This window comes from Trichechus manatus, unplaced genomic scaffold, assembly GCF_000243295.1.
Source record: "Trichechus manatus latirostris isolate Lorelei unplaced genomic scaffold, TriManLat1.0 scaffold00021, whole genome shotgun sequence".
NCBI lineage: Eukaryota > Metazoa > Chordata > Mammalia > Sirenia > Trichechidae > Trichechus > Trichechus manatus.
Genome location: NW_004443957.1, coordinates 15,175,595 through 15,192,958, shown reverse-complemented (window position 1 = coordinate 15,192,958; position 17,364 = coordinate 15,175,595). Strand labels below are relative to the sequence as shown.

Here is a 17,364-nt window from a genome sequence, read left to right as displayed (position 1 = left end):
AGTTAAATGAAGTTTACATTTCAAGTTCGTCTCCATACAAAATTTTATACATACATTGTTATATGACCCTAATTTCTTACCCCATTCTGCAACAGCACACTCTCCTTTCCGCCCCTGATTCCCCATGACCATTCAACCAGCTCCTAACCCCCTCTGCCTTCCCATCTCACCTCTGGACAGAAGCTGCCCCTTTGGTCTCTTGTATCTACTTGACTAAGAGGCACACTCTTCACGAGTATCACCTTATGTCCCACAGTCCAGTCCAATCCCTGTCTGAAGAGTTGGCCTCGGAAATTGTTTTAGTTCTCGGCTGATAGAGAGTCCGGGGGCCGTGCCTTCCGGGGTACCTCCAGTCTCAGTCAGACCATTAAGTCTGGTCTTCTTACTAGAATTTGAGTCCTGCACCCCATCTTTCTGCTGCTCCATCAGGGACTCTCTATTGTGTTCCCTGTCAGGACAGTCATTGGTGGACAGTTATCTAGTTCTTCTGGTCTCAGGCTGATGAAGTCTCTGGTTTATGTGGCTAATTCTGTCTCTTGGGCTAATACTTCCCTTGCGTCTTTGGAGTTCTTCATTCTCCGTAAAGAGATCCTTGAAGATCCTAACTAAGGATGGCAGAGTAAAAATTCCACAAAGAGCCCTGGTCCCTTATGACTGTGGAATTACCAAATCAGCTCTAGACTGCTCACCTTCAGACGTCTTTTATGTGAGGAAAAAATTATTCTACCTTGTTTAAGCCGTTACAATTTTAGGAATCTGTAAATTAGCAGCTGATTTGAATCCTAAGTGATAGACTTCTGTTTGGAACTTCCCTTTGCAGGTGATTATATCTGATCCTCCTCTAACTTTAAGTAATCTATCATACAGATTTCTTCTAGTTTCATAAAAGATGGAGTTTATATTGCTTTTTCTTGTAAAGAGTAATTTTTAAGGGGGAAAAAAGGCAGAAAGGTTGTTACCTACCAACTTAAAAACTGGAACTCGACCTTTTCCAATATTATACCATAAACTATTCAGTATTTCTCTTCAAGCACCATAATTTTCCTAATCTCTGCTTTTGCTCGTTATTTCCATTCCAAGGAAAGCACCTCTCCCTGTGTCTGTTTCCATGTTCAAATTATACCCATTCTTTAAGGTTCAACTCATATGCCACTGCTATCTAAGGTCTTTCTTGACCCACCCAACAAGAAGTAACCTCATCTTCTAAACTCCTAAGCTTTATATACATTTCCTCTTTTGGAGTTACCATTTCCCCCTGAACATTTCTCTCTCTTACTAGACTCCTTGAGGGTGGGGACTGTATCCTTGCTTCTCTATATTTCCTTGTAGTATGGGGCATGCTAACTTGTACATAACTGTCACACATTAAATGTATTAATGTATGTTAAAAATTTTGGTATTTAGAAAAACTATTTAGCAAAATTAAGTTCTTGTGTCCATGCCTCACAAAGGAAATTTCTGAGTTTAAGGATCATTATAAATTGACCCAATAAGTAGCATTTGGTGCCATTAGGGGTTCAAAGCAGAATTTATGACTTGTGGATCATTGGCAAGACAGACCTGGAGCTGTTAGGGTCTTTTTGATCAATCAAGACTGCATGTTAAAATACTCTATGGTGTTTTACATGGAAAAGCTTACTGACCATATGCAGTAAATCTTCTTTAGATGAAATTAGCTCATTTAAAAATGTTTTTCTGCTATCTTAAAGAAGTAACACAGATCTCATGAGGATAATTTTATCTTTTTAAAATGTTAAGAGTGCAGAAAAAGTTTGTGGTTATAAAAAACTTCGGAGAATTTAAAATTTAATATATCATAATCCCTACTTTGTTACCCTCCTAATACCAGAGAGAGATAATGTTTCCTCTTCTTGAAGGAACGGAGAGGTAAAGTGATTTGCACAGCATCATATCTGACCAAATGAATATTAAAAACTTCTATATAATTGGAAGATATGATTTTAAAACACAGGTGACAGATTGGGAGAAAATTTTAGTAACATGAACAATAGTGGTTTATTATCCCTAGTGATAAAAAGTGCTATTCTAATCACAAGAAAAAGACAAACAACTCAACAGAAAAATGAAAACATGTGCAAAGGAAATAGGCAAGCTATGAAGAAGAAAACATGTGAAAAGATGCTCAATGTTCAACTTAGTAGGCATTCCAAACCAAACCCACTGCCATCGAGTCGATTCCAACTCATAACGACCCTATAGGATAGAACAGAATTACCCCATAGGGTTTTCAAGGCTGTAAATCCTTATGGAAGCAGACTGCCACATCTTTCTCCTACAAAGTGGCTGGTGGGTGCAAACTGCTAACCTTTCAGCTGGCAGTCAAGTACTTTAACCACTGCACTACCAGGGCTCCCTATACTAGGCATTAGGGATATGCAAATTAAAACACTTTTTTTGGTAGAGACAATATAGCATAAAGGTTAAGAATGTGGACTCTAGAGCCAGACTTCCTGGGTTTGAACCTCAGTTCTGCCATTTCCTAAGCTGTGTGACCTTATGCAGCTTACTAATCTCTCTTGTGTCTCAATTTTCTCATTTTCAAAATGGGGTTCATGACAATAACTACCTCATATAGTTGTTGTGATGATTAAATGAGTTAGTATATGTAAACTGCTTAGAACAGTGTCTGGTGCACAGTAAATACTACATAACTGTTCAGTACTATTCATCCATCATATTGAAAAGATGAGACAGGTTGTTTCAAGGATAAAAGTGATCTCAATTTGCTGATGGGAACAGAAAATTTGATAATGTGCTACTCTAAATACTGCTAAATACAGTTCCATTTCAGAAATCTGGCCCAGTCACAGGTACAAAAATGTACATGTTCAAAAATATTCATTACAACCCTATTTTGTGCCAAAAAAGGAGAAACAACTTAAATATCTATCAATATAGAAGAGTAAAATACATTATGTTACATAAAACTATAGCATATTAAGAATGCAGCTATTAAAAAGAATGATGTAGCTATGACATACACAACTGTGAAACATCAGCTAAAAAACAGGAGTGTGGTTACATGTATATTATGTATGCATACAAGTGTGTAGGTATGTATGTGTGTATATAAGTGGGCATATATAGATGTATTTATATGCAGGTGTGTATATATGGAAGTATATTCATCCATATATATTCATATATACGATAAAGCACATGGGGGCACAAACACAGATACTTCTTAGACTTAATCAAACACCTTGTGGGATTGGTTTACAGGGTCTGAAGACTTAGGACCATAGTCTCATGGGACAACTCAGTCAATTGGCATAATATAGTATGTAAAGATTATGTTCTACATCCTAGTTTGGTGAGAGCATCTGGGGTCTTAAAAGCTTGCGATCTGCCATCTAAGATACAACTATTGGTCTCTACGCATCCAGAGTAAAAGAGAAAGAAGGAAACCAAAGACTCAGAGAAGAAAGTAGTCTACAGCACTAATATACACGAACCACAACCTTATCTACCCTGAGACCAGAAGAACTAATTGGTCCCCGGCTACCACTAATGACTGTTCTGGTCAGGAAGACAATAGATGGATACTGATAGAATGGGAGCAAAATGTGGAACAGAACTCAAATTCTTAAAGTCCAGACTTACTGGACCAGTTGAGACTGGAGGATTCCCTGAGACTATCATCCTGAGATATTCTTTAAACCTTGAACCAAAACTATTCCATGAGGTCACCTTTTAGCTAAATAACAAGATTGGCTCATAAAATGAACAATACCATCTGTGAGTACTGTATCAAATGGTCAACATTTACTCAAAAGCAAAGAGAAGGCAAGGGGGCAAGGAAATTGGATTACTGGAAATAGAACAACCAGAACAAAAGTAATGAGAAAGCTGACACACTGTGAAAATGTAACCAATGTCACTGAACCAATTGTGTAGAGACTGTTAAAGGGGCACCTAATTTGCTGTATAAACTTTCACCAAAAACACACACAAAAAATTTAATATTAAAAAAAAAGAATGATGTAGATCTACATGTACTGACATACAAAGCCATCCAAAATATTTATACAAAGAAGCAAGTCACAAATAATATATGTAATATGATCCCACTTATGTAAAAATAAGCAAAAATACACACATGTGCATTTATCTATGGAGTTTTAAAAGGTTTGAAAGGAAACAAACTGTTAATGAAGTTATTTATGTGGGGAGATGGGAAAGATGAAGAAGAACTTTAGTTTTTTACTATGTAATTCTTCTGATTTCGAACTTCTTTTAACAATAAGGATTATTCATATTTTATTTGTGCGATAAACTGGAAAGGAAAAAAAAATAGGCCTGCTTACTAGGTTTCTGTAGATTTAATATAAGAAATGTTTTGCTACTTAGACACCATACACCATTTTGGAAGAAATAGCCTGACTTCAACAATTGATGCATATGACCCCAGAAAACCAGTGATCTTCGGAAAATCTTTGGTCACACCTGTCAGGGTACCAATTCAAAGACCTCAGTTGATTAATACCTTGTATCTTAGTCCTGTTTATCTGTGTCTTCAGATGATCTGAAGGCTAAAGAGTCTTTTTTATAATCTTATAATCCATTCAAACTCTAGTGAGTACATCCCTATACAAGAAGAATATAGTTTTTGAAAAATTCCTGTAGAGGAAAGCTCTATAACTCAAATGGATTTAAAAAATAAAAGGGTTGTCTAATATTTGAGGTTTACTAGCACCTTTTCATTATGCTATATTTCAGACAGAAAGATACTATTGATTGAAGTAAATAGCCTGGAAGGCACATAAAATGACTTTAGGTCACTGGAAAGGTTAAACATGACCTAACTATATAACAGCAATATAAGAGACTCTAGTAAAATATGATCTGTTGGTAATTCAATTCAAGAATTCCCATGGGCTACCTAAAGCAAACTGGAATAGGAGAGAGCACTTTGTTTGAAATAAAGAAGGTGATATTTAGTGCAAAGTTAAAAAATAAAGTACACCTATAAAAAATATCTCCTTGTCACCAACCTTTCCACATGATACCGCAGAGTTTAAGAAATCAGCTATTGTTAGGGAGAATGCTGACATGTTGTGGGGAATAAAACCAATGTCGTGGAACACTTTATGTACAAACTATCGAATGGGAAACTAATCTGCTCTGTAAACCTTCACCTAATGCACAATAAAAAATTTTTTAAAAAATCAGCTATTGAATTAGGAATGTTTAAATTGATGTTCAACATCCTTGTTTCTCGAAACCAACAACTAAAAAAAAAACATTATTCTATTTTATCGAGACTTATTTATAAAATGAATTCCTGAAATGGAAAAACACCCTGTAGACTAATAGCAAACTAAGCAAAAAATATGAGAAGAAAAACCAGTCCTTTATGATCACCTTAAAACAAAGACGTGTGTCATGGATTGAGATGTGTCCCCCAAAAATATCTGTCACCTTGGCTGGGTCATGATTCCCAGTATTGTATGATTGTGTTATCTGATGTGATTTCCTTATGTGTTGTAAATTCTCACTATGATGAGATTATATGTGATCTCCTTATGTGTTGTAAATTCTATCACTGTGATGAGGTTATACTGATGAGGTTGACAAGATTAGTGTCTTAATGCAATCTCTTTTGAGAGATAAAAGAGAGAAGCGAGCAGAGACACCTGGGAACCTCACACCACCAAGAAAGCAGTGCTGGGAGCAAAGCGTGTCCTTTGGACCTGAGGTTCCTACGCTGAGATGCTCCCAGACCAAGGAAAGACTGATGCATCATAAGGACCTTTCTCCAGAGCCAACAGAGAGAGCCTTTTCCTGGAGCTGATGCTCTGAGTTTGGACTTGCAGCCTACTGGACTGTGAAGACAATAAATTTCTCTTTGTTAAAACCATCCACTTGTGGTACTCCTGTTAGAGCAGCACTAGATGACTAAGACATTGTGTAAAGGACACAACAATTTCAATTACACTGAACTTTGGATAGACTTGCAAATTTCAAAGAGCACCTCTAATGTGGTGCAGTGATAAGAAAAGCTGACAAAGCAGTAGTCACTCATCAATTCAGCATGTATGAAGGCACAAGTTTCTTCATCTATAAAACAAAGAGTAATTCTCTGCCTGGCAAATCTATAGCTTTTATTTCTGCTTGCTAGGCAAGTAACTGAAAATCATGTCAATTACTTAAAAACAAACAAACAAAACCGGAGTATAAATAAGAGTATCAAATATAAATGGCAGGCTCACATTCCAATCCCAGCTCTACTATTTACTAGCTGTGTGACCTTGGGCAAGTTCCTCAATCTCTCTAACCCTAAATTCCTCATCTGTAAAATGAGGATAACAATAGTATCTAGGGTTTTTGTATTACATTTAAAATGCCTAGTATATATTAAAACCATCCCGATCTCATGGATCTGGTCCAGACCCAGGCTCCATCAGCCTTCCAAACTTAACAAGATTTTTTCATTAAGCTACTGGAAATTCTAAAAGAAAACAAAACAAAAAACTGACTGGCACAAAATAAGCACTAAATAAATACTGGAGATGGTGATGATGTGTTAAGATACTAAAAGCAACATTTCCTAAATTTGAACGCTACGAAGACATTAAGTATTAAAAATGTATCTGAGCATACATACAATTTTAGACGGTTATTATCCTTAGCAAGCCACGCATTTGAGGTTTATTCAAACTGGTAGTCCTAATTATTGAAACAGAGGCTTCTTTTTCATTACGTGTCTTCTAGATGTGACTTCAAGCCAAGACCCATTCCACATGCTGTACATACTGAACAACATAACAGTGAAGAACACAGACTCTGGAGCCAAATGTCTAAGTAAAAATACCATTTTTGCTATTTACTAGCTGTATGACCTCAGTCAAGACATCTAACCTGTGCCTCGTTTCTTCATCTATAAAATGGGGATAACAATAATACTTACAGGGTTATTATAAAAATTAAACAAGATAATGTATATAAAAACATCTAGTACAGTGGTCAAAAAATGTTAGTTATCACCATCATCATCATGTTCATCACCATCACCACCACTCCATAGTCATTCTACAGAAAAAAGATACACCTCTGACCATTAGAACTTGAGTCTATAGAAACAGCACAACTGATTCTGAAATTAGTTCTTATGTATCCACAAACTCTCCAGTGCTATAAGATTCCCAAACTGGTTGGGTATTTAAGCCAGTGTCTTGTACCTTGGCTCAAAATGAGCAAGACAAAAAATAAATATTGTATTAGGTCTTTCTAATTATCACTGACGCAATGTTAGAGAGGACCAAACCATGTCTTTTTACAATCCAGTCTCAAACTATCTTCTCTGTTTAAAGCACGTTAATGTCCTACCTGTCATCTGTATTGCGAAGGGAAGGAAGTCGAAAGCTTGTGTTCCTGTCAAGCTTTGATTGGCTTTTGGTCCTCTTGATGGAGCCTTTCAGGCGCTTGCTGAAGAACCCCTAGAATGAAAAGGGAGAAGCAGTAGGCAAGAGAACCAAAAGGGCGCCTTGCTGTCTTACTCTTCTGCAAAAGGTGTTTAGATTTTTATAATGAAGACCAGAAACAGAATCCAGCTTTTTAATTTTGTAAATAATAGTTGTTTGAAATCACCTGGTAATGTGATGAGAAATTTTTTTTCTTCTATGATAACTGAGATAATTAAATTTTTTGTTAGCACTTTTTTTAAAAATTTTTTCCCATACAAAAATTTATACATACATTGTTATGTGACCCTAATTGCTCTCCCCATACTGTGACAGCACACTCCTCCTTTCCACCCGATTCCCCATGTCCATTCAACCAGCTCCTAACCCTCTCTACCATCCTGTCTCACCTCCTGACAGAAGCTGCCCGTTTAGTCTCTTGTATCTACTTGAGCTAAGAGGTGCACTCCTCACGAGTATCACTTTATGTCCCACAGTCCAGTCCAATCCCTGTTGGAAGAGTTGGCCTCGGAAATTGTTTTAGTTCTGGGCTGATAGAGAATCTGGGGGCCATGCTTTCCGGGGTTCCTCCAGTCTCGGTCAGACCATTAAGTCTGGTGTCCTTACTAGAATTTGAGTTCTGCACCCCACCTTTCTCCTGCACCATCCAGGACTCTCTGTTGTGTTCCCTGTCAGGGCGATCACTGGTGGTAGGTGGGCACCATCTAGTTCTTCTGGTCGCAGGCTGATGAAGTCTCTGGTTTATGTGTTAGCACCTAATTTCTTAATCCTTAAATAGTATTTATACTAGCTATGGTAGAGAAACTTTTAACTCTACTAATAGATTTTTAAAAACACAACAATATAACAGAAAAATACACTCTTTTCCATAAAGATAGTGTCAACAATTTTAATAGGAAAAGCACTCAGTGATTTCCTGAACTAAACTGAGGGAAAACAAACAAAGAGAGTAGTAGCAGGTGCAATGGTCCTGTGGTGAGAAGATGCTTGGTATACTGGAAGAACTGAAAGAAGACATTGATAACGAGAACAGAAGTTTTATTCTAAGATCTGCACACAGAAAAAGTTAACTAAGCAGTACAAGGCAATATATTGGTAGTCTCTAACATGTTAAAATCTCATCTATATCACTTTAGATGTGGCATCTGTAAAGTTAAGCTTAAATGTAGCTAAACTATTTTAAAATGAAAACAGAATCGTTTATGAAATCATTGAAGTATATAGACTTCAGAAGAATAAAGTGTGAAATCAATGCTTTTCAGTCTTTTCCCCTTCTTATCTCCTGCCACTTCTGCCAAACTATCTAGAGTTCCCTAAATATCTTCCTAGTCTCCGCACTGGCAAATAACAGGCACTCAATAAAAGTTCATTGAATAAAATAATAAATGCAAGAATGAATTATGATGATCGTGAGGTTTGCTGTAACTCGACTACGGCCTAAGTTGGCGATTACCTGTACTTCATATTTTAGTTTTAACAGATATTTATTTTACATCTATTTGATGAAAAGCACTGTACCAGGTATTGTAAGGGAATCAAAGATAAAACAAACATAAACTTTGCCCTCAAGGAGCTTGTAGTTTAATAGAAGATTTAGAAGCTATATATAAATACACATGATATAATTAGGAAGGTAAGTATTTTTAATGCCTGGCACATGTAATCACATAATAAATAAAAGTTTATCATACTTTTTTGAATCTAAAGACAACAGTGATTTTAAGTCACATCATTATTTTATGTACACTAAGAAAAAATATCTGCTAATTAAACTATAATATAATGCTTTATCACTTAGAATTTTTATTTTCATTAAAGAAAAAGCATTGTAAAAGACTTGATAGGTTTTATCATATATCACGTAGTATATATATAAAAAGAATATATGAAAAATAAATTGGTTAAACTTTTCCTAATGCTTTTTCATTCTTCTGAACTACTTTTTGGCTCAGTGTATGTATGTTTCCACACAATATTATCCTGTGTTCTTTTAAGAATGTTGATCACAAACAGCATTTCTTAAAAGAGTAATCCACAGATATGTTAAAAAGCAAAAAAAAAAAAAAAAAAAAGTGCATCTTAGAATTGATGAAGTATGGTATTATTTTAGAGATATATAAAATGGTTTCAGGTCAGGGAAAGAAGAGGTTATATCATCTGGAGAGAGATGAGGAGATTATATGAAAGAAATAGAGTATAAGCTAGGTCCCAAAGGGTAGGCAGGATTTAGGGTTGGGGGTGCTGAGGAGCAAAGGCACTTAAGGTACAGTGCACAGCATGGGAAATGGCATGTCAGTAAGAGCACACAGAATACACATTAAGTAGATTCAGTCTGAAAGGAACCCTGCTAGCACAGTGGTAAAGCACTCAGCTGCTAACCGAAAGGGCCGTGGTGTGAACCCACCAGCCGATTCGCGGGAGAAAGATGTGACAGTGTTTCTGTAAAGATTTGCAAAGCCTTGGAAACCCTATGGGGTAGTTTTACTCTGTCCTGTAGGGTCGCTATAAGTCAGAATTGACTCGACGGCAATGGGTTGGGTTTTTGTTCATAGGGTCACTATGAGCTCGAATCGATTTGATGGCAATGGGTTTGGCTTTAGATTTAGTCGGGCTGGCATACAATTAAAAAAAAAAAAAGTTGCTGTCGAGTTAATTTCAACTCACGGCAACCCCATATGTTCCAGAGTAGAACTGTGCTCCATAAGGTTTTCAAGGCTGTGACTTTCAGAAGCAGACCTCCAGGCCTTTCTTCTGAGGTGCCTCTGGGTAGGTTTGAAAAGCCAACTTTTAGGTTAGTAGCTGAGTGCTTAAACATTTGTGCCACTCAGAGACTCTGCTACGTGACTGTTGTATGCTGCTGAATCAATTCCGACTCACAGTGACCCTACAGGGCTGAGAAGAACTACCCTATAGGGTTTCCCAGGCTGTAATCTTTGCAGGAGCAGACTGCCAGCTCTTTTCTCCCAAGGAGCAGCTGGTGGATTTGAACCACCAACCTTTCAGTTAGCAGCCAAGTGCTTAACCATTGTCCCACCAGGTCTCCTGGTATATGATTAAAAGTGGTGAAAAGTAAGATTGGAAAGGTAGTTTGTCCAATGATAATGTATTGTTCCCAGTGGTTATTATATCTATTTTACCAACCACAATATCCAAACCTTAGTAAGTGCTCAATAAGAATCTGAGAAATACATACATGAAATTATGATTGTTTTAGCAATACAGGTAAGGGAAAGCTTAAGACTGCCCAGAGTGGACAGTGATATTTCATGGAAGTAGCAGAAGCTACCATAAAATTCTGTTTTCACCTTGATGTAACTGAAACCTGGTTTTCACCTGAGAATACTGTTTCCCTTTGAGGCCATTTGGTAGAGGCTCTCATTCTCCCCAACCCACTATTCCATGGTACCCAGAAAGAATGGTTTGTAATAAAAGCTTATTCTTTGAAGTTCGTAACATCTTGCTTTAGCATCCTCTATCCCTCTTTGCTGCCCTTGTGTGTCAATCTCTCTGCCACTTTCCTTTATTCATTAAGGACTTTAGCGCCTAGTCTGCACTATTTCTGTTTCTTAACTCCTAACATTATGGTAGGAAATAACTAGGTAGTGAGCCATCTAATACCTTAGCTTCATGATTTCTTGGCTCCAGTAGCCATTATCCTCCTCTCCAGCCACCCATTCCTACAGCCACGTCCTAGATTTTATCATCATTCAGAGATACTCCATCTCAGACATCTTAAAAAGCAATATTCTTTTCTCTGACTTTTCTTTCTAACCATTTCTCTCTCATATATCTTTCTCTGAATACATCTACTCTTCAACCTCATAGAAACCTCCAGCCCCTTGATCATGCCATTTTCTCCCTGTCGCTCTTTTCTTCTTGGTCTCTTTTCCTTCTCTATCTAACCTGGACTCCATGGCCAATCATCTGAAACTCACCAGTACCCTCCACTTTATTAATGATCAGCTATCTAAAATCAACACTGGATCAGTATTTAAATTAATCTTTCTGATCCCATGACCAGGCTGTTCAAGAAGACCACATAGCTGTACAGAGTGATGTCACCAAATCACCGTCTCCAAGGTTGGCTGTGCTTCTTCCACTATTGCCCTGTCCTGGACCAACCATGCACTAAGCCTAGCAGAAACATTGTCTCCTTCTGGGAATCCTCAGAGTCATGCCATGCCCACCTGCCCACTTCAATTCTTTATGTACAGGCCATTAGGCTTTGTACCACTCAGTCCTGCCCTGGCTACAGTTAACCGGACCGGGGGTGGATAACTGACCTAAAGGAGCCTAAAAGCAGCTAAGAGTGGCCCTGGTAAGAGTTCTGCCTGTAGGATATGGTATCATCTGGTAATTACTTACCATTCTAGTATAATCCCTGGTCATTCCCTGCTTCATACTTTACACTCTAGCAATTCTAAAAGCCTATAATTCTCTGTATTCACCATACATCCCTGCTACCACTCATGCTTCCTCTCTTCTTCCTGGCCAAATCATCCTTTCAGACTCACCTCAGGCATGACCTCTTTTATTTATTTATTTATTTATTTTTATATTTTATTGTACTTCAGGTGAAGGCTTACAGAACAAATAGTTTCTCATGAAACAGTAGTACACATGTTGTTTTATGACATTGGTTAACAATCCCACAACATATTAACCCTCTAAATTCTCAACCGTTTTTTTTTTTTTTTTTTTGGTGAAAATACACATAGCCAAAGATACACCGTTTCAAAAATTTCTACATACACAGTTCAGTGACATTGACTACGCTCTTCCAATTGTGCTGTTATTCTCACTTAAGATGAAGGCTTACAGAACAAAATAGTTTCTCATTTAACAGTTACTACAAATGTTGCCCTATGACAATGGTTAACAATCTCACAACACATCAACAATATCCTTACTCAACCTTGGGTTCCCTATCACCAGCTTCCTTGTCCCCTTCTGCCTTCTGGCCCTTGTCACTGGACTCCTGTACCTCATTAGTCTCATTTGGTTTTACGGGGCTGTCCACTCCCAGGCTGAACAGTGAACCTCGGAGGTAACTTCACCACTGAGCTAAAAGGGTGTCTGGGGGCCATACTCTCGAGGTTTCTCCAGTCTCCTTTAGGCCAGTAAATCTGGTCTTTTTGTGAGTTAGAATTATGCTCTACATCCTTCTCCAGCTCTGTCCAGAACCATCTGTTGTGATCCTGGTCAGAGCAGTCAGTGGTGGTAGCCGGGCACCATCTAGCTGTATTGGACTCAGTCCGGTGGAGGCCTTGGTAGCTGTGGACAATTAGTCCTTTGGACTACTCTTTTCCTTGTACCCTGTTCTCTTTATTCTCCCTTGCTCCCGAAGGGATGAGACCAGTGAGTATCTTAGATGGCCGCTTACAGGCTTTTAAGATCCCAGACACTACTCACCAGGGTAGAATGTAGAGCATTGTCTTTATAAGCTGTGAGGCATGACCTCTTTTAAGATGTCTTTTATGACTCGCTTTGACCCTCTACTAAGGTCTCTCGGTGGTGCAAATAGTTTTTGCTCAACTACCAACCTAAAGACTGGCAATTTAAGTCCACCCAGTGATATCATGGAAGAAAGTCCTGGTGATCTGCTTTTGTAAAGATTATAGCAAAGAAGACCCTACGGAGCAGTTCTACTCTGTAACACATGGAGGCTCTATGCGTTGGAACTGACTTAAAGGCCACGAGTTTTTTTGTTTTGTTTTGTTTTGTTTTGTTTTTTTGACCCCATTCTCAATCAGGTACCCTTTCTCTGTGCTTCCAAGTATCTGTAAACAGATCTAGTCTTACATTTAGCATACAGCAAGCCCACTCATGTGTCGTCAGTCTTTCCTACTAAACTCTGAACTCCTTAGAGCAGAGACTAAACAATCTTTGTGTTCCCAAGGAGGGCAGATATCTGGCATTTAGTAGGTGCTCACTAAATGTTTGTAGAACTAAAATAAAATAGGTAGTCGTGTAAATAAACGTCATCGTGGTATTTGTACAACTGCTACCATGGAAAGAACAAGAAATTCTGAATCAGAAAATGTGGCTTTAAATTCTAGCTCTAATTCCTGCTGGTGGAATGACCTTGGGCAAGTCACAACTTCCATGTTTCAGATTTCTCATCTGTAAGATGAGGATAAAAAAAATCTACTTCTAGGTTACTTCAAGTGTTAAGTAAGATAACTGAATGTAAAAGTGTTTTTAAATGATGGAATACAGAATCTCATAAATATTAATTGAATATGAATACAGGGTGAAAGACAACTGAATAGGTAGAATCAACATTTTTCCTCCTACAAACTACCACACCAATGGAAGGGAAGAAAACTAAAAATAAGTTCCACAATACAACGTTTCGGCTATTTTGTTCATTGATGTGCCCTGGTGCCTAAAGTGACACTTTGTACATTGTAAGTGCTCAACAAACATTTGTTGACTGAATGAATTTACTGAATGCTTCTGGGGTATCAAGCACTGGCCAGGTGCTTTCCCATATGTAATACGATTTAATCTATGTAGCAATTCCATTAAGCAGGTATTAAATAACTTGCTTTAGTTCACACAGTTAATAGATATAGTATTAGGATTTAAACCCAGTATATTGCTAGTACTTAAAAAGTTTATTCATTCATACATTTATTGAGCACTTACTATTGCCAGATACTTGAGGTACTTGAGATATATCAGTGAACAAAACAGACAAAATTCTCTCTCTTCATGAAGTTATATACTAGTGGAAAGAGAAAGACAACAAAAAACATAATTACTAAATAAAAGACAAGTGCTATATAAAAAGTTGAGCTGTGGAAAGGGGCTGGGAATACAGCATGGTCAGGTTAGGCCTTATGGAGAAGGATTACATTTGAGTAAAGACTTGAAGGTGAGTTAGCCTGCAGATATCTGGTGAAAAAGCATTCTAAGAAAAGGGAACAGGCTAGGAAAAGGCTTTACAACAGAAGTATGTGTAGTATGTTCAAGGAATGGCTAACCACAAAGTCACTGTGACTAGAGTGGAAAAAGCGATGGGGAAGGTAGTACGCAATGAGGTCAGAGGTAGCAGGGTGGTGGCAGTCACGGTACTGGTGGTAATGGTGACAGCTGTGATCTTGTAGGCCAGTGTAAGAACCTCACTGATTGAGAGAGGAAGGCATGTCTAAGGAAACCAACAATTACAGACAATTTAAAGCAGTCAGAAATAAATTAGCATTTGCTTTTCTGAGAGAAATACTTCTAGCCATGAAAATAGAAATGTGTATTGATTTAACAGGTAACACTTGAGCAAGAATGTGTAGTATACGAACAGTTCATTTGCTTCATCAACAGTAGATCACATATCAATATCCAAGACACAGAGACAGTACATGACTTTCCCCAGGTCACACAGCTGCAGAGGGGTGAAGTAGAACTTTGAGCCCAGGCAGCCTGACTCTGGAACCCTTGCTTTTAACAGCTACAGTACACTACTTCTTTTCCACTTCTAATTCCTCCTTAAATACTCTACCTATTTTTCTCATATGTACTATATTGTATTTCTACACACATCTTATTATAGAATTATATCATAAAGAAGCAAAAATGCAATATGACACTTAAAAAATATGAGGGAAACAAACAAAATTAGTGTGACACTTGATTTACAAGAATTTGCCCTTAGGGTTCCTATCTATATAATTAAACTGAAGTAAAATTGAAATTCTATTGAAATTATTTTTATATGTAACTGATTCTGTGGTCACTGAGTAGAAGAGAAAAAATCATGACTATAAAACTTAAAAATAGATAGCTACCAAGAGAAAAATGTTTTTCTGTCTTTCACACAGTTATATCTCATATAAATGTAAAGATAAATGATGTTCCTTAAGTGTACTATTAAAATTCAAAAGCATGAATGAAAACAAAGAAACACTAAAAATAAAAATAAAAAAAAAAAAATGATTTTACCCTCCCACTGACACCCACCTAATCTAAAAGAACACTAACAAAATCCTCAAAACAAATCCTCGTCTACCCAATTCTCCTTCGAAATGCTGTTCCTACCATCTACAATTTTTAAAAATAGTAAAAAGCTCATCATTTAAAATAACTAGGTTGTCATATCAATTAATACAACTAAAATGACTTACTTTAATTAGTTGGTCTCACTATTTTCTGTCAAAACGAGGCTCAAAATTGGCAACTGCCAGTGAAAAGAAAAAGTCAAACGTTACCTTTCTTTCCGGAGCGTGGTAAATGTTAAGTTAATGATAACAAAAGTTATTCACCATCTGCAAATTGGAGTAACCCCTGAAGACTGAGCTTGGCTACCTGGGCATGACTGGTAACTGAAATAAAATGGCTGCTATGCAACCACTCTCAAAAGCCTCAGTGGTGGTAATCAGAGACACTGACTTGCTGGCATCCTAGCACTGCTGCTGTTCCCTTCAGGCAAGGAGAAGAAGAAATCTTTGGTGGAGACAGAGAAACATGTCATCACCTTTCACATACAAACACAGAGAAGTGCAAGAGAACTCTGCTTCAATTTTGCTTGAGACTTTTTCATACCAGCAAGGATTAAGGACGATATTACAGCAATTCTGAGTGATTATGGTTACAAAAGTATATTTAATAGTAGTTCCTTAAAATGTTGTATGACTCACACTAAGAAAATGCCACCTGGTCAACTAGACAGGATCCAGGTGGGAACTGTTTTCATTCTTGCTTTAAAAATCTCGGTTTAATTAGTAAATTAATCTCTATATATTTTAGTAATTTTAGCTGCTCATTTCATCATGGATTGTAAATGCCTGAGAAGGACGGCTATGTCATATATGTTATTCTGTTTCTCACTCCCCTAATATAACTCAGGAGCTTGTAGATACTCAATAAATGTTGACTAAAATGTAACTGTAGAGAATTAACAGGGAAAAAGGGAAGGGTAACTAAAAACGTTAAACTCACTTTCATATTTTACTGACTTAGTTTATCCTCCAGTTATTGCAAGTCTAAACAGTCACCCAGTGCTTTATAGTTAACAAGTTTTATTTCTCTCCTAGTGGCTTTTTTTTTTGCAAATTTATGCATCGATGACAAAAAGTTCTATCATAAATTAAAACTCTTTTTGGACTCACCCAAATAAATCCAGGATAATCTCCACAGTATCTCAAGGTCCTTCACCTTAATCACCCCTGCGAAAGTCTCTTTTGCCATGTAAGGTAACAAATACACAGGTTTGGGGATTAGGACACGGACATCTTTGTGGGGCGGTTATTTGTCCTACCACATCCAGTGATGTCCTTTTTTTTGTTTCAGGATCCTATTCAGAATCCCATATTGCATTTTGTTATGTCTCTGTCTCCTCCAGTCTATGACAGTTCCTTAGGCTTTCCTTGTTTTTCATGACCTTGACACTTTTGAAGGGTAGTGTTCAGTTATTTTGTAGAATGTCTCTGGATTTGGGTTTCACTGATGCGTTCTCATCACTGGATTGAGGTTATACATATTTGGCAAGAATACCAGAGAAGTATATGCACCTCTCAATGCATCACAGCAAGAGGTTCGTGATGTCAGTATGTCTTACCACTTGGTGAAGGTGTTGTCTGATGGGTTTCTCAACTATTTTTCCCTTTGTAATTAATGAATATCTTGGGAGAGATACTTTGAGATTATGTAAATATCCTGCTTGTCTTCAAACTCTTACCCATCGTTTTTAGCATCTATTAGTGGACCTCTCTGGTAATAATTATTGCTGTGATATTTGCCTAATGGGGATTTGGTATCTCGCTTATTCCTTCCACATTTATGAACTGGAATTCTTCTGTATGGAAGAGCTATCTCTTCTCCCCCATTTATTTATATATTCCATTATGTATTTATATCAGTATAAACTAATGGATATTTATAGTTTATTCTATGCATTATAATCCTATACTATCATTATTTT

At 37.3% G+C, this 17,364-nt stretch overlaps 1 protein-coding gene across 2 annotated transcripts in view; it reads right to left on the bottom strand.

The window, feature by feature from the left end:
* RASAL2 (RAS protein activator like 2) overlaps positions 1–17,364 on the bottom strand; it is a 404,516-nt gene that overhangs the window by 62,708 nt on the left and 324,444 nt on the right. For both annotated transcript variants that reach the window (XM_012554510.2, XM_023728067.1), the window contains exon 5: positions 7,351–7,460. In XM_012554510.2, the coding sequence (XP_012409964.1) occupies positions 7,351–7,460 (110 nt within the window). The remainder of the gene's footprint in view (positions 1–7,350; positions 7,461–17,364) is intronic.